Source organism: Arctopsyche grandis, chromosome 4 (genome assembly GCF_051622035.1).
Source record: "Arctopsyche grandis isolate Sample6627 chromosome 4, ASM5162203v2, whole genome shotgun sequence".
In the NCBI taxonomy this organism is placed as follows: Eukaryota; Metazoa; Arthropoda; class Insecta; order Trichoptera; family Hydropsychidae; genus Arctopsyche; species Arctopsyche grandis.
Window position 1 is genome coordinate 35,017,626 of NC_135358.1, and position 27,062 is coordinate 35,044,687.

The following is a 27,062-nucleotide window of genomic DNA, read 5'->3' on the forward strand; positions in this document are numbered from 1 at the left end:
TTATAAATACGAAATTATAGAGATGTCTATAGATTTCAGATTACTTTAGATTTCAGATTAGTCTTTAATTATTACAAATTATACACAGGCAGATTTTGTGACAACAGGAATAGATCTAATACCAATTTTCAGGAACCGTTTCAGCAATGATCAGATAAAATTGGCAAACTCTGATAGAGAAACGATCGATTTGGAGTCACAAAACCCCCAAATCTAACCAGCAGTGGCGAGGACTCGAACCTTTGACCTCAGTGGTGCTAAATATATACGCTACGACTAAGCCAAACTGCTAAATGGATCCTACGCCATTACGATGGTGCAAAAATATCGTGTAAGACGCGTTTGAAATTTGAATTTCTGAAAAGTCCCTGACGTCTATCCAGTTTTTAGTTTTAAACATGGTGGTAGTAAAATAAAATTATTGGTATTTTTATTCAAAATAATAATTTTTTTTTGTTGCTGTGTCATCATTATTTTCTGATATCTTTAAAATTCCTCCAAATAGCTATGAGCGTATATTGCAATAATATAAATCATTAAAACATGATACAGATACTATTAAAATAGAGTATGTAGGTATATATAGGAGTAGTCCATTTGGCGAAAGGTTCAAATGGTGGAGATTATCTCTACCACATTTTTATAGAGTGTAGCCTATAATGATGGTATCAGTAGGCATCCGAAATAAAGTAGGCGCGTTTTAGAGTTTAAAATGATTTCTTGGGTCGGTTCAAGGGGCGACCTTTTCAGAAATTAGTATGTGGCGCTTGTTGCCGTTACGCCGCCCATTAGCCGGTTATTTGTTTTCATTTTGCCTCGTGCCGCCCCTGGATGTCGGTAATCTCCCTAATGTCGCAACCAGCTCCGCAGAGAAAATAACAGATTTTCGATTAGGCCGGGACAATAACTAGCCTACATGTGAACGAACGCATTTTCCACCTTTTCCCCGCGCAATCATTGTTGTTCCCGCCGTTATTCGTCCTCCCATTGCCACTTTTCCCGTTACATCCACGGCTTTCAATTAAATTTCCCTCGTATTCTTTTGATGCCTCTCATCCCAAGACAAAATAAAGACACCGAGCTCTCCCACCGTGGGCATCCGTCCACAAATTCGTAAAAAGGACAAGGGAAAATGAAAATAATGCCCGGCCAAGACAATATCCGCGCATCATCTCGAGACGTTTATATAGAATTTTATTTTTTTAATAAAAACGCGTCCGCGTCTGCATAATATAGTATTCGTATTAAAATTTTATAAGATGCGAGGTTATTATAAAAGTTAATAATATACGTATCTTACGTAAATATCTCCATGTACTCATACATCATATCGAATATTCGCAAGATAACGCACGCCATTCAATACGTTGGAAAAATTGGATGAATATAAATGATTGATTGAAATTCCATAAAAGCCACTGTCTTTCGGACAAGAAATTCCATTATTTTATATACTCATATATAAAATATTTCACAAGAAAAGCTATATTTGACGACATCGTGAAAGATACCAGAAATTGTTTTTTTTTTTCTCCACAAAAATAGCATACATTATTATTTCCATAATAATTCTAACTGTGCATAAATTTCAATTTTATAAACAAGCTTTTTCTTGTGTCGTGGTTAAGAAACGAGCAGTAAAAGTGGACACATAAGATAGTAACAGCTTGTCGCAAGAAAGTAACGACGCAAGCTTTAAGCGAGCTTAACTCGGTTTCCGAGCGACCTTTTAAATTATCCTCAATGTCTTTCTATAGTATAGTCTAATGGTTACAAGTACACAAATATATAATTAAAAAAGACTGTTGACTCGCACTTTTGTCACAAATTATACGCAATCATAATCCTACTTTTCGATTTTAATACAAAAAACAAAATCACATTACGGTACATTAATTTCATCATCTGGTTTTGAGGGATTGACATGAGTTTCATATTTCAATGGAAATTCAAGGCGTTGACTAGCGGACAGTTTGTAAAGACCCATTAATAGTTAGAAAGCTTACTGTTGTTGTAATTAATTGAATAGACATGTACATATGTATTTATACATGTTAGATCGTTTCAATAAACAAGGTAAATTATCTACATATGCATATGTATACTATTGTGTAAATTTAAGACTTGGCTTAGTCTTTGTCGAAACCTAATTCAAAAATGTCCATCTGCTTTGTAATTAAAATAACAATTAATTTTATATAATCGATAGGCTTTCGGCTTTCAAATATATAGAGAGAATTAAAATATTTCTGAATCCGTTTTGTTTCACATTATTATAATTACATTGAGCAGGAGCATATTTTTAGGTTTTCGCTTTAAAATCCACTGTGGAATTACAAATCCTGACTCCGCAATAAAATTAAAATAATTTATTTCCAAATGTAATTTAATCTGAAGATTTAATTTTATCATTTAAAGGCTTAACGGAATGTATTAACCGGAGTATAAATGATTTTTAATGCTTCCCATAGTTAAACATATGTTTAATATATACATATGTACATATGTAGAATCATTGAATAGCTGAAAGCTTTAATTTGAATAGGGTATGGTGATATTATTTATTTATAAGTATTTTAATGGAAATTTTCACACATCAGATACTTTTCTTCTACCCAGTTTTAGTGGTACTTTTTTACATTTACATTATAATAATAAATTTGTATTAAGACAGATTATTATAATTCAAAAATTCAAAATATTTATACCGTCTATACCTGCTTTAAAAGTCACAACACGCCACTGATATTTATTACCGCTTAGTTTAAATCACTATACATATGTCTTTCTTGGAACTTGTGATGGATGACCGGCCAATATTTGAGTGCAGTATTCTTGATGTAATTTTTGTTATTTTTGAAGAAATCCTAAATAAATTTAATTGATATTTATTCTATTTACAACAATAAATTGTAATGAAATATTGTATATAAATTTAAATTAAATATGCTTTACCACACATAATTCATTATTATTTATTACCTTCTTTTAAATTGTTTATTATTTATTACTATTTTGAAATAATTTTATCCATAGTGGGGGATGTTTGCACGGGAGGCTAATGTCCAGGGGGTTTTTGACTGGGGTTTTGTGTCCGGGGGGTATCTGTCCAGGGGGTAAGTGTCATAGAACCAGTGGTGTCACCCCAATTTTGGAACAACGGGCTTACAACTTATTTTTCAATTAAATTATTTTGAAAATATATATGTTTATACATTTTTTTTCGTCCAATGTACTCTTACATGAAAGTTTTATTTATTTATTTATTTATATAGCAAAACTGCTAATACATATAACACAAAATAACAACAAAAAATTATAAATCATCTTCCACAAAGGTATCCATTAACACCCTTCAAGAAAGCAGCAATGTTATTAGAACTTCTAATGCCTTCAAGAAGGGCATTATACATTTGAACACCTCTGTGAAAAACACCTCCTGCAGTTTTAGCTTTCTTAACTCTACCTATAATTAATTTATTCCTATTTCTCGTTTTATAATTATGTATATCTCTATTCCAAACTATATGATTATTAAAATATTTGGGTAATAGATTCTTATCTAGCTTATATATAAACTTTAAAGTGCTTACTTTAAGACTATTTCTGATGTCCAACCATTTCAATTCATCTAACATACTTCTTACATTCTTACGTTTCCTCACATTCAAAATTGCACGCACTGCTCTATTCTGCACTTTATGCAGTTTATCAATTCACAAACCACTAAATAGATTGAGGACTGTTCATAAAATTTTTCAAGATTTTTATAAATATTGACAAAAATTATATGAATTTTTAGTTTAAAACTAAAACAACGGGTTTCTGGAAACCCATGGAAACCATAACACCACTGCCTAGAACCAATACAATATACATATGTACTACAAGGACATTTTGACTCGTATTATTTGTAAAAGGGGGGGGGGGGTCACTGAATTATTTCAACCACTAATCCTCTCAAACGTGTTTTGAATGGATCGAGAGTTTCTTGATTATTAATTTCAGCGTATATTTGAGGTGAAATATAAAATTAATACCCACGATGTTGGATATAAGTTAAAGATCGAGTACAGTTTGAGCTAATAATTCAAAATATGTAAGCCATTAATTACAAGCGTGAAAATTGCCAAATGGATCGTAAATTATGAAGTGTGTAACGGTATAGAAATTGGGTGAAGCGTGTACTGTAATGGCGACCTGTTCCAAAACATACGCGAGCAACTTTACCAACTTCTGGGGCTCGTAAGTTTGTGGGGCGCCATCGAGGTAGCTCTGGCTGCGATTCTTTGCTGAAAGGCAGTAACAAAGTGGCGGCTTTCCCGCTTAAACTTCCCGGTAACAAAAGCCTTTAACTAATGTTATCTTCCCCTTCGGCAAACGCAAAGTCCGAGCCTTGTTTGCCACACGTTTCGCGGGAAGGCAGACGAGACATTTGTTACCACTCAGCTCGGACACAGAACTCGAGCCGAGAACACACTTCTAATAATAAACGAATCGAACAAACATACTCCTACACGTGTGTATGTACATACATACTATATAGGACGAAAATTAAATTAAAATCAAACTCGGAAGCATCAAGGATTAACTTGTGCGAGTGAGTGGGTGGCCCATTATCCGACAAGCACTCCCGGAAAATGAACGGTGATTGACGTCGGGATTTGTACTGAAACAATGGCCACCGAGAACTTGTTGATTTAATAATTCGCCTCAGACAAAATCAACGGCATAATTGCCACTGACGTATGAATTAGCCGACGTAACAATGGAGGCGCTCCACTATTGTCCCTCGTCACGATTGAGACCCAGTTTTATGTGCCCAGTTAGCAAAAGCGCCAATCTATAGTCTTGGATGTAATATATCATATTATACAGGGTGTAGTGGGAACAATTAGATGGCTAACATAAAAAATAAACACTTTATCTTATAAATGAATATCTACTAGATAAATAAAACCAAACTACGTTAGACAAGGCTAGTATCATTGGGTGAGCTCAACGCCTTATAGAACATGTTCAAATTCAAACTCTTTTCTCAACATTCCTTCTGCTTAGATGTTGTCCTTCAGTGAGCATACACTTTTTCGTTCAAATTTATATATTTTTAATTTATAACAGTGAGTTTATTTATTTTTAATTTAATTTAATGTACAGTGAGTAAGCCCAATGAGCCTTCCTGGCCAGAAACATTGCATATTTGATACAAGTATACAAAGTAGATAAATATATATCAAGTAACATCCACAGAGACATTTATGGTCAAATTTGTAAATTTGCCGCATTTTATACAATTTAGCGAAATTCGAGATTTCTGAGAACTCGAGATTTGCCGGAAAATGGTTAAAACGGTTCCTCAAAATTGGCAAAAAATCATATTTCCTGTTGTCACAAATCTTCTGTATTTATTGTACGTACAATTTGTAAAAAATATGTACAAATCTAAAATCCATAGATGTCTCAATGGATTAATTCTGTAATCGATTAATTAATTCTTATTTCGTGTTCTTCTACTTCTGGAAATACAGTGATTTATGTAATAATAAAATGCTGCATTATTTGTAATTAATTGTTCAGGAAGGCGCATTGGGGTCTTCCTGTCAAACCTTCCTGGTATATATCTATGTAAAATAAAATATGTTATATTTGGCGAATTTGTTTGTTATCAAATACATATTGAAAGTACTTTTGTTTTATGCAAAGCCAAAATTTTCATATGTTGCTTTGGCCTAGTGATCTTTCATGCATAATTGTAGAATTCACAAAATAGTCCTTCAGAAAAAAGTATGCTAAAGAAAGCGATGAAGTAAAAAACATGAAGAAAAAAGTATATAATATTTTTTTAAGTTTAATTTTTTAACTCTCGAATATGCGAAAACATGATATATCCAAGTTTTGAATGTTGATATGATAACTAAGTAAATATCAACTCTCATTAGCAATTCTAAGACTTATGTACATATGTATGTACGAATGTCTTATTTTGGAAGAGGAAATTAGGAGGGGGGAAGAGTAAGGGTAAGATTTGAAGAGCACATTGTAATGTATGTAAATTTCCAAGTAAATCACATAGTTTGGTATTGCAAAAATAATTGCAAGAATCCTTGTCCACATATTATAATGCAGTTTTCTTTCATTTAGCTATAAATATTCGTTTATTTTTGTGTTTCATCTAATTTATTCCGCCCCACCCGGTATTGTGCTCGATATTATAATGGCGACTGAAAAGGCTTTTTAGCGATTTATCAGATGCGATGGGGCGGTGTTTACGAGAGGGATGTTTATATGATTGCGTCTTATCGAATCGATCGCGTGAAGGGAGCTTCGAAATTTCCGATAGTAATTTTCTATGAAATCCAACCCCAAAAACAGTTACGGGTAATGACGAAATTCGGAGCCTCCGTGAACGACTTTTCGATATCGATATCCGATGTAATCCCGCGAGACTCGGAAACCTATAATTTTTCGCGTGCGATTTAACGGTCGTGAATTCAATAAGCATATTCGTGTAATGTTTCTGTCTAAAGCAAATGTTTGCCCAAATGTGCACGATTCATCCGGCGTGTAGAACAAACTGTGCCGTTAATGTTAAAACATTATGAGAATTTTTCAATCAAATATTGTTTTAATTATACGTATGTAGGTACTTACACCATTTGCTCTATTTGAATAATGTTTACCTTGCATGTTTGCGAAACGTAAATTTCACTAACTAATGATACTTGCGTTTAATTATTTAATTAAAAAACATATATAATGTATTTTTGCTTTTAAAATACATAAATTCGAAGTTTCAGAATGGGCAAACCTAGTGTTAAAATTACGACCGGAATGAAACGCCATTATCTTGCATATTAAATGTTTTTATGAGAAAGTGCTTAAAAATGAGCGTTTTAGAGTGCTATAAAAATTCTCATGTGTCACGTTTCAAATTTTTGATATTATTTACAGACACGTGTGTAATAATTAATTTAAAAACATGTCGAAATAAAAAAACATATTTTTTCATAATATTTTCCATATTCTAAAAAATATTTTTTTCATTTTCAATATTTATATACATATTTAAAAAAAAAAGGCAAATCAATCAGGCCAGGGATGAAATCTTCAAGGGTACAGTAGTTTGTGCAAAAAATTCAATTCAATATTTATACGAACCCTAAAACAATAGCCGTATCAATATCGCATCGAATATATCTACATACATACATACATTGGTCCACTCTATAGTATCAAAATATGAGATCGATTGCTAGCAAGTAATTATTTATGTAGTTATGACTTAAGCAGCTTAATCAAGTAATTATTTATATATTTCGAACAAAGTGGTCACGAGTTCGATTCTCACTGGTTGCTGCTACCTAGACCTTGGATATGTGACTTCAAGTTGATCGTTTCCTATCAGTTTGCAAATTTTTCTGATTTTCATTCGGTTCCTGCAAATTGGCATTCCTGTCCTATCTCTCTCGCAAAAGATTGAGTTAATCAGCTTCTCGATTTTTCGCTGATTATAAAATTTTGAAAATTTCTCAATAGATATCTGTGTGGATGTTGATCGTATTTATCTTTTGTAATGCTTCTTTACAATGTTACACAATACAATATACCGTGTTTAATGCAAAATATATAGTAATTATCTATTTATAATTGATATTTATTGATATGTATAGAACACTCGTGGCTTTGGAGCGATCTGTAAAGACGAGTGTGCAGGATTGATTAAATAAATAAAAAAAATAGTTCTCGTTGGCATAATTACTAGTGATCTAACTACCTAACTAGTACTTACTACATAAATAATTACTTGCAAGCTATTGATCCCATGTTTTAAATCTACTAGCAATCGATCAACTATACTCTGGAACGGACCCATCTACATACTGTCACGTTCCAATGAAAGATTAAATAATTTTTCTTTTTTTTTTAAACTAATTGGTTAACTAACCAAGATTTCTTTATTATTATTAAAGAGTTACATGTATCTTATTGGTAGAATTTAATTACGGAACGGAGAATTTAAATGAGATACGTAGAACTGTTTCATTTTAACTTTGCTTCACTATTTAATTTTTTTCTGCTGCTGATGTGTTGACTGCTACTCTCGGAGTCTCGATGGTGATGACTACCACTCTCGGAGTCTTGATGGTGATGACTAACTTAAATTATAACGGTAATATGTTTATAAACAATGAATTGTTGAAGACACGTGTCGTTCAATTGTGATTAGTCAGTGTTTTAGGTGTGCTATAAATCAATGATGTTACTTATTAAATTAGGTGTGTCACAAATCAATAGTGCTACGTATCAAATTAGGTGTGTCACAAATCAATGGTATGTCTTATCCCTACTGGTTAGTCGACTACATTGATAAGCGAGGTACATAACAATACATACATATTTCAACTTAACAAAAAAAATTATTTAATTTATTTATTAATTTAATTTATTTATTAATTATTAAAATTTCCTTTTTACTTAGGATAGCCACAAAATTTCAACGGTATACAAGTTGGATCATTTTCCGACTTCTTGACATATCCTTTTTTGCACTGACAGCCAAAAGGATCTGCTCCTAAATCGCATTTTTCAAATTGAGGACTGGCACACGTTCCTCCTTTACATGGATTAGGTTCAGGTACCAAAATTGAATCAGGATCTGAGCAACATTGAGCTGGCAGCACGCATTCGTTATTGTCGTTTCTTATGTGACCATCTTTGCACACACAACCAGGTTTGTATTGCACTTCAGGAGGACAATCGTCAGTAAATCCTTTCAGATAAGCTAGACACGTCTTTTCCGGTGGACAGGACGGCACTCTCGAATTGAACACTTCGTTCTTTTTACATTCTTTTGAGATCGGAGGACAACTCTTCGCCGGAATACACTTTTTATCCCTACCGAGCACGTATCCGTCCTTACATTTGCAACCGTTCAGTATGCATATCTCAGGACAGGGTCTAGGTCCAACATCGTCTTTGTTTTCGCAGGTCAACGGACAAGGATCACCGCAATTTACTATTATGGCATTTGGATCTGTCGGGCATTGTCTCGGAGGACAATCTTTAATTGGAATACAAACATTTTTGCTATTTCTGGCGAATCCATTTTTGCAATAGCATCTTTCTACGCACTTGAAACTGTTGTTTGGACATTCATCGCCTAGTGTTGCACATTCTGTATCGCAAGGTAGTCCACATGAGAAAAATTCATTTGGTCCAGAGCACGTAGGACATTCTTCAGGTTTTATGCAGTTTTCGTTCCAATCGCGTACAAATCCTGCTTTGCAGGCACAAGCTGGAGGTCCACAGTCTGTATTACAAACTAAAGGTTCATCTTTGTTTCCGCAAGTCAATCGACAGCTGTCTCCGCACAAGGATATTTGTTGATTCGGTCCACATGTGAGGTCACAGAATTCAGGCTTGACGCATTGATTTTGCTTATTCTTCAAATGTCCTTTTTGGCAGATGCAACCGGCGATGCACCTTTCCGGTTTGCAATTTTTGCTACGGTCTGGAAAAGCACAAGTATCGACGCAATTGGTGTTACCACATATACTGAACTCCTCGAACATTTTGCAAGAGTCACACTGTTTTGCCGGAACGCAAATGTTCTTTGAATTCCTGAAATATCCTCGTATGCAAACACAACCGGGCGAACAGATAACTCTACATGTTGCAGCTCTATCAGGTCGTGCACAAGTGTTTTCACATCCTACACAGTCAGTGTAGACCTCATTTTTAGAACATCGCTGTGGAGATGTGCAATTTGCTGCAACTATTAACAAAGCCAACGCAATGAACTTGAACATCGTTGACGTGTTCACGAAAATGAAATAAACCTTGTAGTTAATGTGTCTGATATATATATACATGTATATACATATACGTTTATAGCAATTTTTAAAATCAATGTTTGTCAATCCATTTAATGTGCATTGTTTCAAGTGATAATAATCGTCTTGGTCCCCAGTTGAATCAACACATTTATAAATGCGACTAATCTACATATATGCAATATGTATATCGTTGCAGATTCTAGCAATAAAATTAGTTTTATAATAAAATAAATTAATGAATTAAAAAAGGAATATGAGAAAGTATAAATTTTTTTAATATTAAGTTTATTTGAGATTAGAGTAAATAAGAGTGATGGTAGTTTTAACAATGTTTTAGTGAATTTCAAAGGGGAGGTAAAAAGGCAAGTATGGATATTTAGCTGTCATCGCTTCGATCTGTAAATTTTAATGCGTTCGTTAATGATTAAACTATTCTAGCTTCATGTCGAAGATATAGCTTACTTCAATGTAAACGAGCTCCCATATTTATGTAGGTAAGATATCAAAGCGACCTGAACAGTGGAAGTGGTTTAAAATCAGATCACAATTTTTTGACGGGCAGGAATATCACTGGACTAGCAAAGTGAAGCTAATAGAAAGCTTGTAAGCAACACATGTCAGTTTTTTAAATTTTGATGTTTAAGGTTCGATTATATCAGTACAGCTCAAGTCGGCAATTGCACGTAAACAGCAGTACGAATCATATTATTATTCAATACATTCTACCCATAGACAGACACGTTCATATGTTCCGTAAAATGTACGTGACATACCGAAACATCAGTAACCGATCCATTCATATTATACAGCAGTAAATTTCAAGCAGGATCGGTGTCCTTTGGCCACTGAAAATATCCAAACATGATGCGGCGTTATAGTGGCGAGTGCACCCGTACTTACAAAAGTGTTGCTATGTGTATGTGAATATTTTCGGGAACGTCATATTGTGACAATATTAACTCGACGATGCAACGCTACAGATTTTGTAAACTGATACATTTATACATGTTGTAAAACAAATATGAACATGCTGAAAACGGACAGTGCTCTATAGTATGAATAAAAGTAGTCTTTTCCATGCAGTGTTGTGCCGAGCAGTTGACGTGCAGTGCTGGATAATATAAATGAATCTTTAATGACACACAAAAACAAATAAATTATACTCTTGAATATCCGGACGCGGATTATCCGGTTTGCGGATTATCCGTGCTTGAAAAATATATGATTATGAGACGCACCGATTGATTGCAAAAACACACGTGTTATTTGAAACAAATGATGTCACACAGACATGTTTTTCGTTCCCTTTTTACATGTCTTTTGTACTATTGCGTTAATTTTTACAGTCGCTTTTGATCGGCGAAGAAGTAACAAGTGAAATAACAAGAGCAGATTTTTTCGTAATATATGTTTAATTATTTTCAATTGCTGATGAATTCTGCATCGAATCTGCGTTGCAGATTCGATGCAGAATGCGATTCGTTGCATCGAAACGCACCAGGAACTCATGAAATGAAGCTTTAGATGATTGAGTGACTCAATCATGATTTAAGTGATCCGAGTTTTAAACGTATGGGTGATGCAGATATCGTTTATTTTGTTTCTCAAGAGGAAGAAAATGGGAGTGATACTACAAATGAAGAAGATATCAGTGGTTACATTAGTCATAAAACGGTACAACACTAGTACTACATAACTACTGTCACGTACGCCACGGATTAAGCGAATAGAATCCCAGAGACTATGTGACCGTTCAAGGGTTATCTGTTAACGGATTAACTAAGTGCTTGCACTTACTTCCAGGATGAACAATGACCGTTATTAGTCCTTTCTCAGAATCGGTACCGGGAGACCTAATGTCGTGGGAATACATATCCGAATACGTGACTATACAATAGGTAAACAGATTAGACGTCCTGAGAGATCTACCCCTTATAAGGCGGTACGTAGGCGATATCATGTCATTCTGGACTGAGCACTGCCAGTGCGTGTATCTCCTTAATCATCAATAAATGCTGTGAAATGACTATTGGCCTTTTACTTGGATCCTCCACCCACCCCTATGCAATACTACTAACGACCACTTATCTGCTATGAGCGTTTTTCTCAATAAAATTTTTGAGTATTCAAATTATGAAACAAAAAAATTGTGTTGTAAATATGATATTATATTCGAAACCAAGTCAAAATTTGATGATTCGGATTATCCGTGTTTTTCAATTATCCGTGACCTGCCTCCCCTATCATTAAATATATTTTATAAATGGTCATATAGAAATAGTATATATCAGTACCGACTAACTGTGACGGGTATTGAAATATGGGAAAACTTCATGGAAAATTTGTTGAACTTGAAACTGAAAATCAAAACCAACGAAAAGGAGACCGTAAAAAGTTGAATAAATTATAATGTTGCTGTTTTTTTTTGTTTTTACAGCTATATGGCTTTCGTAAAAAATTTAACCACAATCGGCTTACAACTTTTAGCAATTTATTTATTTGTCAGCAAATAAATGTCAATACAGTTCTGTCGACCGAAAATGGTTCAAATTCTCCGGATGGCAAATGGACGAATACATTTCTATTTTACAATAAATTTGTGTGAGAATGCTTGTTTACCTTCAAAGGATTTCGCGCTTCGTCGGGTGCATTTGGATACGAAATCCTGAAGATTTAGAAAAATTTATGTTACAGGAAGTGGAATGAGAAGCAGGTCACTGATCCATTGGAATGACCAGATGAAAGAGTTGACACGACCTTGCAGGAAACGGAAGCGGAAGTACTTCGTCAACAGAGTTGAGGCTACCAACAACGACTTTCAATATTGAAAAAAATATATGTAACTGTAAAATAGATAACCACAGCATTAAATATTGGTTAAAAAAAAGTAGTTTTCACTTGCCGATATACCCAACGGACATTATAAACTTTTGTCACTTCAAGGCTTTGCAAGGGAACGTGGGCTTCCGGTTTCAGTCCTCTATCCGACCTTCAGCTCTATTATAATAAATCATTCTCTTTCGTGGAAAAAAATAAGCGTTAAAAATGTATTTCGCGAATAAAGTGACGGACAGGCGCAGTTGAGGGGGTCGCTGTTGAAAAGGGTTCCTTGATACAAAGAATATGATGTATAAAAATACAATGGAACAGTGAGATTTTCATGTCTTCTCGTGTAGACTTCACAAAAAGGGTTAATATACATATTTAAATCTTAATATTATTTTTACATTTTCCATTGTCGAGTCGCAAAAATTAAACGACTATTTTAAATGCGATTTACATATGCAAAATACCTACGTAGAAATTTTATAATATATATATGTATGTATATGTGTGTATGTTCGAAAGGGAACACGTTTTTCGAGTGAAAAAATTGACATGAATATATAAAAGGGATCTTTCTCATATCCTGTGAAAGTCGAAAATTTCTCTTCTGCACCGATAGTCACTTTTCTCATATCCTTCGCAGTCTTTTAACCCGAAAAACGTCATATAAATTTCATTGAACATTATCACACGACTTCATTTTCTGGATTGTAAATAATAAAGTGGATCCTGCTAAAACGCCACTTTCAAATGTACTATTGAAAAATTACTACATGAATTATAAATTTATCAAATACAAAAATTAAAATAAGCTATATTTAAACATTAAATACACTATATTATAAACGTGAGCGTGTATATATGCAATATGTAGTAAAAGTCAAGAGTTCACACGGGTTTTAAGAAAGACGTTAATCGTCCTAGTGGGTGTTGAAATGTACAGTTTTGCTCTCGTTTCGACTTACATTTAAGCACCTGCCCTAGTAAAAGTGCCCTTTCGTTGGCAATAAAGAGCATTACGCAAATGTGAATTGCACGATAATTATTTAAGCAAATTTCAGGTCGCGAAATTAAATTGCCGGTATGAGTGAAATTATTCGCATTCCTAACGCGTGTATGCCTATATAAAAATCAACTCGCTTTTGTATAAAATTATCTCATAATTAATTCAAACTGCCTCGCACAACGGACGCCTTTTAATTAACTTGCATTCGAGCGAAAATAGTAACAAAAACCCATTATATATCTGTTTTGAGAATCATCAGCACCGGGAATAAATTTACACATTTTTCAATAAGACGGCGATCAAACATATAATAACACTTAATTACAATTTGTATCGTGCAGCTTTCAATCAATATTCCAACTGAGGTAATTTGTGACTGTCATGACATGAATTATTTGTATGACTATGTATGTACAGGTGCTATAATTTAAAGCTAAAGCTATAAAGCTGACATTGTGACGTTCAAGAGTGTTCCACACTGAAATACATACATATGCAAATATACCATAATTTTAATAATTTCCATAAATTAAAATATCATGGACACAAAATCAATACTCATTCATATGCAGACCTATTTTAAAACAAAGGATGTATGTTTTGAATATTTAACAGAGAAATTTGGTTAAACTTATAGTTTATTTATATGAAATGGTGTCAAAAACATAATGAATCATGAAGATAATTATACAAAACTTCAAACGTTTAAAGTCAATGTATGAACGAAATATATACATTAATTTAGTCAAAGCTACAACGACATAATTGTAGCGCCAAATTACGTACAAAAGATTAACAACTCATAGTAACAAAAAAATAAAGAGTAATCATTCTTGAGTTGTTACGTAATATTAGATGTAGATACATATGTATGTTTGTTTAATTCAGAAATCGCTAAGTCAAGCATTTTCAAGTTCATGGAACAAACCGATGCTTTTAATATGTATATACATATGTGCATATAACACGAGTATTAATTAATTTGAGGTATTACATTGTTCTGAAGTGTTAACCAAAAATATGGAATGTACTTTGAATGTATCTGTACCAGTTGAGCATCGTTTCACGAGAGGGCTCTGTACACATATGTGTGCTCTCTTTGTGTAGACTCTTGCCAATACTTCCCTCTATCTGCCCTCTCTTGCTATAGTCACTTGTAGCATGTGAACAAGGTATTATACATAGGAAGTCTACACGTTGCAACCGAACAGATCAATCGACGTTCGAAACATTAGACAAAGGTTTCCCAACCGGTCGATCACGAACCAACATTTGGTCTATCTCGATATTATAATTGTGATGATTGATTTCCATATTTAAAAAAATATATATAAAAATAATTAATTCTATTGGATGTAAAGCGCTTCAGAGAAGAAAATTTAAATTCTTTTGGAAAAATTTAAGACAAATCACAAATAATTAAGGTGGTTAAAGAAAATATATGTTCTTGTTGGATAGGTTTATATGTAGGTTGGATAGTTAGTTGTCTTATTGGATATGTTTCAAGAGATATTACCTGAAATAAGAACATTAACTGAGATAAAGCATAATAATGTGACTTATGTATGTATGTACATATTTTATTTATTTTATTGTTACAAATCAATATACACTCGTCATTACAGATCGCTCCAATGCGACGGGTGTACGTTTTTAACGAAATACAGAATGCATAAACAATCAGAAATCAGAAATACAGTAATACATATACAATCCGAATATATAACATATAAGAATTAATCAGAAATAATAATCATAGAGACATCTATGGATTATTTCTAGATTTTTTTTTGTGTACAATTTTTATACATATAATAAATACGAAATTATAGAGATATCTATAGAGATATCTATAGAGATATCTATAAATTTCAGATTACTGTGCATAATTATTACAAATTATACACAGGTAGATTTTTGTGACAACAGGAATAGATCTAATACCAATTTTCGGGAACCATTTCAGCGATGATCAGATAAAATTGGCAAACTCTGATAGAGAAACGATCGATTTGGAGTCACAAAACCCCCAAATCTAACCAGCGGTTTGACGAGGACTCGAACCTTCAACCTCAGTGGTGCTAAATATATACGCTACCATTAAGCCAAACTGCTGGCTTATGTGTATATGTATATTGGAAACAAGGAATGACTTTAAAACTAGCATTTTTAACCGATCTACATAACATCAAAATTGAATGAGATAAATTCCGAACTACAAGGGAAATTAAAAGTCATCACCGATATTTTTTTGATTTTTAAATGCTTTTTATTATTACTAAATTATGTTCACAATACATCTTATATCTATTTAAATAGCTACTGATCATTTTTCAATTTTACAATTTAAATTTAATTTTGTTTGTAATCATAGTATTACATATATTATTCTAATGTTAATGTACAGCATAATAGGAAAAGGAGCTGAAAAACTTATTTACAATTCTTATAAATGTTCATAATACATCTAATACATAATATTAATTAAATCTCTCTAAAATCGATGATCTAAACCTTATTGTCTTTAGGTAATCTATCATCGATATGATATCGTCAGTCAATTCGTTTGAAATGTAATTACAACCCTGATATGAAAAGTACAAAAAAATATTAAAATTATTTTGTTCCGATATTTTACCTTTTAGAATGAATATCTGAAGCAACAACAAAAAGGCTTAGATTCTTATTACATACAAGTCGATCGCCATGAAAATTTGGATGAAAAGTAGCTGCCGACCTCAAAAAGGTTGGGTACCCTTACATTAGACGAAGTTCCCATTCGTCCTACCACTACTACAAATTATTTAGTACAATAAGCAGACCGACGTGTAATTGAATTGCGGTCCTCTGGTTTTTTTCATTTATTTTTATTTTTATTTAGTCAATGCAATGAGTAAATAAATAATCCGCGCTTAAGAGAGCGATAGTGATCTTGGGGGATCGCTTTAGCCGTACGCCATTATGATGGCTTTGGGGCGCAATTAGAGTGGAGTGCGGTCTGGCCATTAATAAAGTAATTCAAATTTCCTTTTAACCGACTTCATGGGTACTGTGAAGGTGGGTCGAGGAAAATTGAACTATGTACCTACTGCCGGTGTACATAAATAATTAGACCATTTGTGATTAATCGCCCTGCGATACATATACTTTTAGGGTAGTAATTAGGAACCCGACATTAACTTGAGAAAATGCTTTCACCGTGTTTAAATATTTTTTATGTCTAAAAAGTGCATCAACTAGCATTTAAAAAAATAATTTGTGTGTTCAGATTACGCTTTAGAACAATAAAATAAAATATTGTAAGAAATTGGGTCAATCTTACTCTTATTGAGTACATATGTACTTATTCTCCGGCTACAACTCTGAATTTTTTTTATTTCATAGAACATATACACTTGCCTTTACAGATCGCTCCAAAGTGACGAGTGTATTTATACATCTACAATCAATATACACAAGTATTTTATACAGTGCAAATTTATACAAACATCCACAGAGATGATCTATGGTCAAATTTGTAAATTGCATTTTAAAAAATTCAGTAAATATATAGATATCAATTGACATCCACAGAGACATTTATGGTCAAATTTATTAACTCGAGATTTTCGGCAAACTCTCATAGGAAACGATCGACCTGGAGTCACAAATCCAAGGTCTGGCCAGCAGAAACCAGTGGGATTTGAACCCGTGACCACTCTGTTCAAAGCATTATATGCTATCCACTAGTCTATTCTACTGGTTTATATGATATTTCTTTGGTCCCTGATTTGGTTCTATCTTCAGGTTCTTGTCTGGTTGCAATTTAAGATTTGGCCTCACCAATACAGTATTCATAATTTTTCTCATGAAAGTTAAATGAGAAATTTACATATTGAACTACGGAGCGATTTTTATTCTAACTATGTAGTTGTTCAATTAATCGAAACAGTTAACACTCTTACAGTTTTTCGTCACAGCAACAATCAAAATGGTAGTAGGTAATATATACTTTAAACGGTTCAAATTTTATTATGACAAATGGTACCCTTATGGTATTCGAATGGTATCCGAGAGAATTTAAAAGGGTGCATGGAAGGCCACAGGAGAGATAGGTGGATGAAATCAGAAAAAAGACGTGTGGAATGACATGCATGAGAGTTGCCCAAAACAGAGATGAGTCTTGGATAGGCTTCATCAGTGGGTGGCAAATGGCTATAAATGATGATGATATTATATTTAGGATCAAAACTATTTTTTAATACTACGCTTTGTACTCTTTTAATACTGATTTTTTCATGTCAACTAATAAAATAATGTTTAAAAAAAACTTAATACTTGGGGAAAGGTGGCATAGTTGATGGACCCAATTATATTATCCCATGATGACATTTTTCAGGTTGCCTCTGAGTATGCTAAACTTTTACATATGTAAATTGTATAGATTATACATTATAAAATCATATTCAAATAGATGTATGCTGGTTTTTAACAATTTGATGAGGAACCGCTTCAACAATCAAATTAGATAAATTGGCAAACTCTGTTTGCCAATTTATCTAATCAACTTGGAGTGAGTCTGACGAGCAGCACATAGAAATACTTCCTATAAGAAATATTTCCAAAAATAATGTTTGAACCCAGGAACTTCTCTGTTGTTAGCTTTAACTCAATGCCGAGCTATGCTGCTGGCTATTATTTATGTTATACATAGCTCACCAGGTGTGCGTATATTTGCATATATAAGTTTTGCTTCTGCAGTGTGTATTTTTTTGATTAAAAATTCCATTTAGCGTAGTAAAATCGTTAGTCACGATACGAATATCGTAGATAGTCACAGTGTCCTTTCCTTTTGGGCTTGCTTGGGTTATAACTCCCTTAAACTTGGGAGAAACTTATCATTAATTCGTTTTGTTCCCCAGCTTCTACGTGGTAATACGTCATGCCCGTCGTTACTGGAACAGTTGGGACTTTATGTCTCTAATATAATTATATGCGTCGTAGACATACGTGATCATTTGATGGTTGCAGCTCCTGCTCGCACAGTTCTTTATCGAATAGATCCGATTCCAAGAGCTATCCGACTTCTCAATTAAATCGTTGCTGCTGACCCTGAATTTTTGAGGTGATATTTTACACCTCAGTGAGCGTAGGTTATCGGAGATTATTTTAACCTATTTATGTGGTATCCTGCGCTCATCATTATCTTCACAAATGAATATAATGTATGATTGAAATTTTGATCGTCTCTCTTCCATTTGGGCCTCGAAGGGATATTTGTATTTGCAGCTGGTTCTTACATATATATTGGTACTGGCTATATGTGAAAGATATTCCCTTTTATTATAATGCTATTGTTTTTTTTTATGATTATGTACAAATGTATTTTTTGTATTTGTAAATATGTATGTTTATATTTTTACTTCTCTCGTATCTCTGTATTTATCAACCATTGTGGCGCATTAGGGAATTCTGTAATGCCACACGGTCCAAATTTAAACTTAAAATTAAATTAAATAAATAAATAATATACATATGTACATACTTTGGTGCTAGTTTAGTATGCGGTCTACTTTAGCATGCGATCTACCTTTAAATCACAGTCGACTATTTTATTTTCCTTGTAACTTTATTTGTACATTAATGACGATACATATCTCTTAACCAACTCTTAAATAAATAGGGCCAACCTTAACTTAACCTAACCTATGCTGACCCTTAAATAAATAGGTGCTGGCTGCTAATATATGTTTTTTTTTGTGAAAATAATGATGAAATAAAAATTAAAAAAAAAGATATCTTATTAGCCAACACCTATTTATTTCAGGGGCAGGATGGGTTAGGTTAAGTTAAGGTTGGCCCTTTTCATTTAAGATTAGGTTCTTAGGGTTGGTATTATTCAGTCTCAGTGGCACACGCGAGAACTGAGACAGTGAGACCGCATATTAAAGTAAAAACGTGAAAATAGATCGCATACTAAAGTAGATATGTGCAGGTAGACCGCATACTAAACTAGCACTCATATTTTGTACTAAAAACGATCTGACCATTAATAACTTTGTTAAATTTTGCATTTATTCAATTGCCAAAGCTTTATTCACCGGCTGTTTCCATACAAATATTAACCGCTGCCGGTGAAAAGTGCTGCATAATTGAATTAAAACCGGAAAAAGCAAGCAAAGTCCCATCGCATCCGTGCGAAAGTCAAATAAACTTTAAATTAATTCCAGCCCCACTTTCGCTCTAGTCACATAGTGGCGCTCGAATTTATTTCGAAACAAATTTCGCCATTTAATTAATGCGCATTAAAGTTTCGTTCACTTAATTGAAAGTCAATACTAGTTACGGTAATGTACGAAGATGTGTCGCGGCACACAATGAAGCTGCGGGAATAATTTGAAATTGACTCAGAAACTGATTAAATTAATTATGCGCGAGTTTGGCCGCGAATGTCGCCCTGAAATTAATTTCCTACCCCTCCATCTCCTAACCCGACCTCCATCTACCTCATCCCCAAGATGTCTCCCAAAATAAAACGGTAACGAGTTCATTTGCTAATTGAATAATTCAGCAAGACACGGCCAGCGTGAAATTTGCGTTTGTTCCGTATTAATCCGTTTGCCCCTGTGTGACATTTGGACACAAATCTGTTTTCAATAAACTTTCGCATAAACGGCAAACTGTTTATTTACGAAAGAGCTTTGTGTGTTGACCAATGGTTGCTATTAGTCTCGCTTTTACAACTACACCGTTTAATAGTCGATTTGAATCGAATCGATCAGAAAATTATTGAAACCCACCCATAGATATAATACAACATACATATGTACCTTCATAATAATGTGAATCACCAATTATGTAGATGACAGATGTACGTAGTACTCTAATTAATTAAAACACTTATCTGTGTACGAGAATTTCAATATACATAATATTAATATTTTTAAATATGTATCATTTATCACTAAGAATGCGAGAAAAATGTTAGTTTTTGAATCTAAAACTAGTGACCAAATTGATTTCAAAACTAATTTCTTAGGGGCGTTCATATTACATATACTGCTAAATATCCCATGCCAATAACACTGTTCGACACGAAAAATGGGTCAGAGACAAGATATGACTTTTCTTATAGATCTATGCCCAGTAAGCACGAATCTGGTAATAAAAAATGTTGATTGGCTCGAGATTCAGAGATATATGTGTTTTTTAATCGCGCGATTTTTCTATATTTTTGTTGTTTGGTCAATGTCTCAAAATATGTCAATTTTCTGTTCAAAATGAATATTGGAATCTATAGTCGGGTATTTTATCTTTCATTTGTAGTACTTTTCAGTTTTCAAATCTCTCTAAGTAGTCGTCCAGTTTAAATCAAAAGTCAAAAGTACTTATTTTCACTTGGGATTTTTTCCCACTGTTAATACTATTTTATATTGAGTTTTTTCTATTGAAACATATTTATTGGGATAGTGTTCTGACCACACTATTTTTTGTTTTCGTTTAAAAGGGTTAATTGGAAGTGTGTTGAATTTTAAATCGGTAAAATTGCGAGCTAAAAGCTCGTAATAGTATTTACTCGTATTTACACGAATATGAATTGAATTAATAGGGATAATATATTAAATTGTCTTTATATGAGAATTAAATAAAATTCCACTTAGAAAAATCATATTTCGACTATTCTTGTGGATTTATAACAACAATTCGTTTATTTTATCAATAGAATTTTTTCTATAAGAAAATCTATAAGAAAAGTGGTCTCGTCTCTGAACCAAAAAAAAATCGTCATTTGTCGAACAATGTAATTAAATAAAAAAAAATTATATGCTCCTCTGTGCCCTATCTGCGCCTTTCAACCAGGGGTATTAGTTTGAATAATTTTTCAGATTCTATTTATTTTAAACGGTGCATTTTTTTCTAGCCACATAAATATAAAATTATTTTTGTCTTGTTGTCTTCCAGGTACGTTGTATACCTATACATATGTATGTGTGTAATAAAGTGGCGTCAGCTGAAATTCAATGCACTTATGAATACTTTAAGACATAAGTTTAAAACGAATTGTCAAATGCATTTATGTATGTCGAGAGTGTAAATATTTGATTTTGATTTTTAAATGCTTTTTATTATTACGAAATTATGTTCACAATACATCTTATATCTATTTTAATAGCTACTGATCTACTGATCATTTTCTATTTTACAATTTTAATTTAATTTGGTTAGTAATTACAGTATTATATTATTCTAATGTTAATCTAAAGCATAATAGGAAAAAGAGCTCAAAAACCTATTTACAATCCTTATAAATGTTCATAATACATCTAATACATAATATTAATTAAAGACTATCTAAAGTCGATGACCTAAAGCAGATTGTGTTTAGGTAATCTGTGTTTATACCTGAAGGGTATAGACATTTTGTTGTAATCACCGAGACTCTTCACAAGTGTGTTAGTATGGTTATTAGTGATTCTTTCATAGAATCTACTGGTTAGTTTGTTAGTAATGTCTGTAACAAACGGAATATTATATATAGCATGCAGTTTTTTCAGGTTAGTATATATGGGTGTATTATAAATTATTTTAAGGGATTTATTTTGTATTACTTGGAGCTTGGAAAGGTTAGTATTCGAGGCGTTATTCCATACAGGTGAAGCATAGGTTAATAATGGTAATATGAGCGCGCGATATAATTTTATTTTATTTAGCGTTGATAAAGAACTATGGCGATTAAATATTGGATATATTGAGGATATACCCCGCATCGCCTTGCATTTCGCTGCCTCAATGTGAGGTGCCCATCTCATTCTTTTATCAAACGTTACTCCTAAATATTTTATTACTGACTGCCATTTCAGACTTTCTCCAGAGGGGATTTTCAGATCTGAACTTGGCTTATGTTTTCTAACACTAAAGAATATGGCGTCTGTTTTGGTTTGATTAATTTGAATTTTCCACTTAGTGAAGTGTTCAGTCATTGTTTTAATTGCAAATTCAAGATTTTTAAGAATAGTGTCTGGTTTTTTGCTACTTGTGAAGCAAGCTGTATCATCTGCATATAGGGCTATGTGACAGTTTTTTGGAATAGGTATGTCATTTATATATATGGAGAACAAGAGTGGGCCAAGCAAGCTCCCCTGCGGAACGCCAGCTGCGATTATTTTTGGAGACGATAATTCATTATTTACGCTAACCACTAGCTTTCTACGAGTTAAGTACGATTTGATGATGAGAATTAGGTAGTTTGGTATTTTGTTAATAAGGAGCTTATGAATGAGTCCATCGTGCCAAACCGTGTCGAAGGCCTTTTCTATGTCGAGACATACCATTCCGGTACTTCTCTTCATATTAAAGTTCTTCGTCACGTGTTCAGTTAGTCTTGTTAGTTGTTGGGTCGTGGAATGTCCAGTGCGAAATCCAAATTGTTCATTTATTAATTTCTTATTTACGACTTTAAGTAAACGTGTGTAGATTATTTTTTCCAGAATTTTTGAAAGCGTGCAAAGTAAGCTAATGGGTCGATAATTGGCCGGGTTTTTTGAGCTTTTATCGGGCTTAAGTATGGGAATTACGTTGGCTGTTTTCCAGTATTCTGGGAAATACCCGGTGAGTAAACATGCGTTGAATATTTTAGATAGTGAGACTAAAGCTTTAAATGGAAGTTGTTTGATTGTGATGTTATCTATTGAATCTCGCCCAGGTGCCTTTTTATTTTTTAAATTACGTATTATATTTTGGATTTCACACGGATGCACCAATTTTATATTTTTAGTACTGTTAGTGGGAGTTTTTGTGATGATTTTAATGGACCGGTTGACTTTATTATGCGTTGGTATGTGATTGTAATGTTGTGTGAGTGTGTGATGTTTTTGGAAGGATTTTGATAATAGTTCTGCTTTGTCGCAATCACGCGTCACTGAGATTCCTGCATCATCTAATGGAGGAATCGAGTTTTTTGTCCTGCGAATCGCTTTAGCTAATTTCCATAGAGAGCCATCAACTGAGCTCAATTTTTCTAATTTTTTAGACCAAGCTTCATTTTTGATTTCTTTGATTCTAATTTTAATTTGATATGTGAGCTTATTAATTAATGTTTTCAATGCTGGATTTTTTGATGTTTGCCAAATTTTACGGAGTTTATTTTTACTTTTAATTAGATTTGCAACAAAGTCAGTTATCTCTAATTTGTGTTCAATGTATTGTGTCTTAGGTATGTGAAGGTGTTTGGATCGAGTTATTGATTCCGTTAGGTGTATTATGGAGCTGTCGATTTCGGTTTTGTTTGTGAGTGTGGTAGAAGTTAGAATGGTTTGGTCATTTATGTATGACTTGAACTCTCGCCAGTTAGCTCTCCCGTAATCCCAACTATGCTTGATGATTTCCTCGGGTTTCCCGTCGATTGAGAAGATTATCGGGAGATGATCAGACGACAGGGTTTGAAGGGCATTTGGTGTCGATATTTTTGGGCAGTTCTTGACGAGGACAAGATCTAGTGTGGATGGTTGTGAGTTATTTGTGGGATAGTGTGTGTATGTATCCGGATGAAGTAAGATTGTATCTGTTAGTTGAATGTATTTATAAAGAGTTGTGCCTTGTAGGTCAGTGTTTACGCAACTCCATAACGGATGTTTGGCATTAAAGTCACCAGCTACCACTACCGAACTACCAATGTTAAATATTTTGTTAAGATCGGATGCCAATAATCGTTTTTGGGGAGGATTGTAAGCGGATGCTACTATGTGATGGGTGTTGTTAATTGTTAGTTCGATGGCGGTTAGTTCTAAATTTTTTAGTGGCGGAGTTATTACGCGACAATGTTTAATTGACGATTTTATAAAAATGGCAACTCCCCCTCCATGCTGTTCTCGGTCTTCGCGATAGCAGTTAAAGTTAGGTAGGTTAATACGGATATGAGGTTTTAAGAAGGTCTCGGAGATTAAAACTATGTCAACACAGTACTCACCGATCGCCGACTCTAGTTCGTCAATCTTATTCTTAAGTCCACGAGCATTCCAAGCTAGAATGTTCAGGCGCCTCCCGTTAATCAAAGACATCGAGATATTCGACAAGCATGAGTGCCAGCTCTAGTTTGTCGGTGCAACCGCTGGCCTTGGCACGAATCTCCTGGAGGATCTTCAACATCTTCGTCATAGACGCCATGGAAGTTAGGTCTGTTGTTGGTTGAATGTTGGGATTGGTTGGTTGGTGGGGTTTTTTAGGGATATTTGGGATATTTGGTGAAGGAGTTTTAATGGTCGGTAGCTTTGGGAAGTTATGATCGTTAACGACCGGGATATTTTGTGGCTGCGCCACTGGGAGTTTCCAAGGGTTGGCTTTGACAATCGATGCTCGATTCTTCCTCGATTCCAGCATTTTCAGATAGCTCTGTCTTTTTGGACAGTCTTTGAAGTTAGCGGGGTGAGATCCTGAACAGCCTGAGCAGACAGCAGGGGTAACTATTCCTTTATTGCATTGTGCGGTGAGGTGAGTGCCGGCACATTTGACGCACTTGGCCTGCCGATTGCAGTTTTTCGCAGCGTGTCCATATTCTTGGCATCTGAAACATTGAGTAATATTTTGTGATTTACTAGTATATTTAACGACACTGACCTTTGTGTAACAGATGTACCGGATTTCTTTAATCTTCTTTGCCGATACCGATGGCTCGAAGAACACCAAGTATAGCTCGGTGGCGTTGCTCCTAGGCTCCTTCGTCTTCATCTGTATGACTTTGGTTACAGGGAATCCCTGTCTGATGATGTCATCTTTAATATCAGCTTCCGGCAATTTCGGCAAGCCACGTACGACACTTTTTATTTCCTTTTCCTCCTTCCTGGAAAAGGTATGGAATTGTCGGTCTGGTGTCAATCCATCCCGAAGTTTTTTAAAGTCTTCAAGACTTTTACATTGTATCTTGACATTATTTTGACCAATGTAAGTCATTGTGAAGTCTTTTATAAACTTCTTGATCGACTCGATCATGCTGCCGTGAGTGCCAGTAGCTGTCATGATGATGGGCGGGATTCTTCCACCGCTTCTGGGGACATCGGAAACTTCCAAGAGCCCTTCAAATTTGTTTTTCTCCTGAATTTTAAATTCAGGAGCAACATCTTTCACGTTCTTTGCCGTATGTTTTGGAAACTGCCACTCGGTCTCCATCTGAGCGGTCTGAGAGCAGCCTGGTTGAGGAGCTTCGGTTGTAGTTATCAGTGTCTTCTTAATTCGCTTTTTCAGGTTGGATCCTCGCATGGTGCCAACATGTGTTCGTTTGGTGTTCGTTTTGTGGGGGGTGTTTGTTTTGTATGTTAAAAGGTGTGGGTTTTTTGACGGTATGGCGTATCGCTGTATTATGAGCGCTCGCACAGAGAGTACGTCTTCGGCACGTCCGTTCTCACGGAGCGTCGAGTGACGAGTGAGAGTGTAAATATGACGTTGAGAGTTTGTTTGAAAATTAGCACTCGACTCACAACTTCGCAATCGAAACTCAAGCGAACCACTTAACACGTGTTCATCGAAGAAATTGCAGTCGGGTTTGAGCTGCGGAACTGCAGCTAGGTTTCTTAATGCACTTCTTAGTGGTGTAAGTTGCAAACAGCATTCTCGTCTCTCTCCCCCCCGACCCACCCACCGGAAACTGTGGGGCAACTTTGGGTCAAAACACAAAATGGGGCGACCGTCGACGTAAATCAACCGTCCGCGGTTTTATGGTATTGTTGTTATGGCACTTTATGGTCGATAAATAAAGTTTGTTGCTAAAAACTTCCTCAAAAACAGCACTTTCGCGACGGTGACGTTTCCGCTCGTGGGGTCAAACGTTCTCTTTGATAAATATTTTTTATTTAAAACTCCAACAGTGAAACAATGCGTGGAATAATAAGTCTCAGTTATAATATTGAAACTCAAAAGAACAAGAGATCTATTATGCTTATTATATAACGGAGAATTATTGTATACATAATACGAACAAATACATGTAGAAAGTTTGATACTTTGTTATTTTTCTTTATACGAAATTAAATTTCTTTTTGATGTCTCCAAAATGAAATTCAATTCGTTCGACCTAAAAAATTTTTTTCCATCTTTTTATTTCTCAAAGAAATTCCTATGAACATTTTTTAGCACTTTCCGCACTATGGTGGATATCGAATGACCATGACTTATATTTTATTATATTTCTCGATATATTCTGAAAGTACACGTTAAGTTTTCAACTGTTCCATTAATATATATAATTTTAACCAGCAGAATAGACTAGTGTATAGAAAGTAATGCTTTGAACAGAGTGGTCACGGGTTTAAATCCCTCTGGTTTCTGCTTGGATTTGTGACTCCAGGTCGATCGTTATTTATCAGAGCTTGCCAATTTATCTGATTTTCATTGGAATGGATCCAACAAATTGGCAACCTTTCCCA

At 34.2% G+C, this 27,062-nt stretch overlaps 2 protein-coding genes across 2 annotated transcripts; both read right to left on the minus strand.

The window, feature by feature from the left end:
- Positions 1-8,111: 8,111 nt before the first annotated feature.
- LOC143910549 (zonadhesin-like) lies at positions 8,112-9,856 on the minus strand. Its single transcript, XM_077429063.1, has one exon. The coding sequence runs from the start codon at positions 9,807-9,809 to the stop codon at positions 8,472-8,474; it is 1,338 nt and encodes a 445-aa protein (XP_077285189.1). The 5' UTR covers positions 9,810-9,856; the 3' UTR covers positions 8,112-8,471.
- An 11,905-nt stretch (positions 9,857-21,761) lies between these two features.
- On the minus strand, positions 21,762-25,881 carry LOC143910494 (uncharacterized). Its single transcript, XM_077428992.1, has 2 exons — positions 24,614-25,881; positions 21,762-22,159 (listed from the first exon to the last, which is right to left on the minus strand). Exon 1 carries the CDS (start codon positions 25,807-25,809, stop codon positions 24,691-24,693), a length of 1,119 nt encoding a protein of 372 aa, XP_077285118.1. The 5' UTR covers positions 25,810-25,881; the 3' UTR covers positions 21,762-22,159; positions 24,614-24,690.
- Between the last annotated feature and the right edge of the window lie 1,181 nt (positions 25,882-27,062).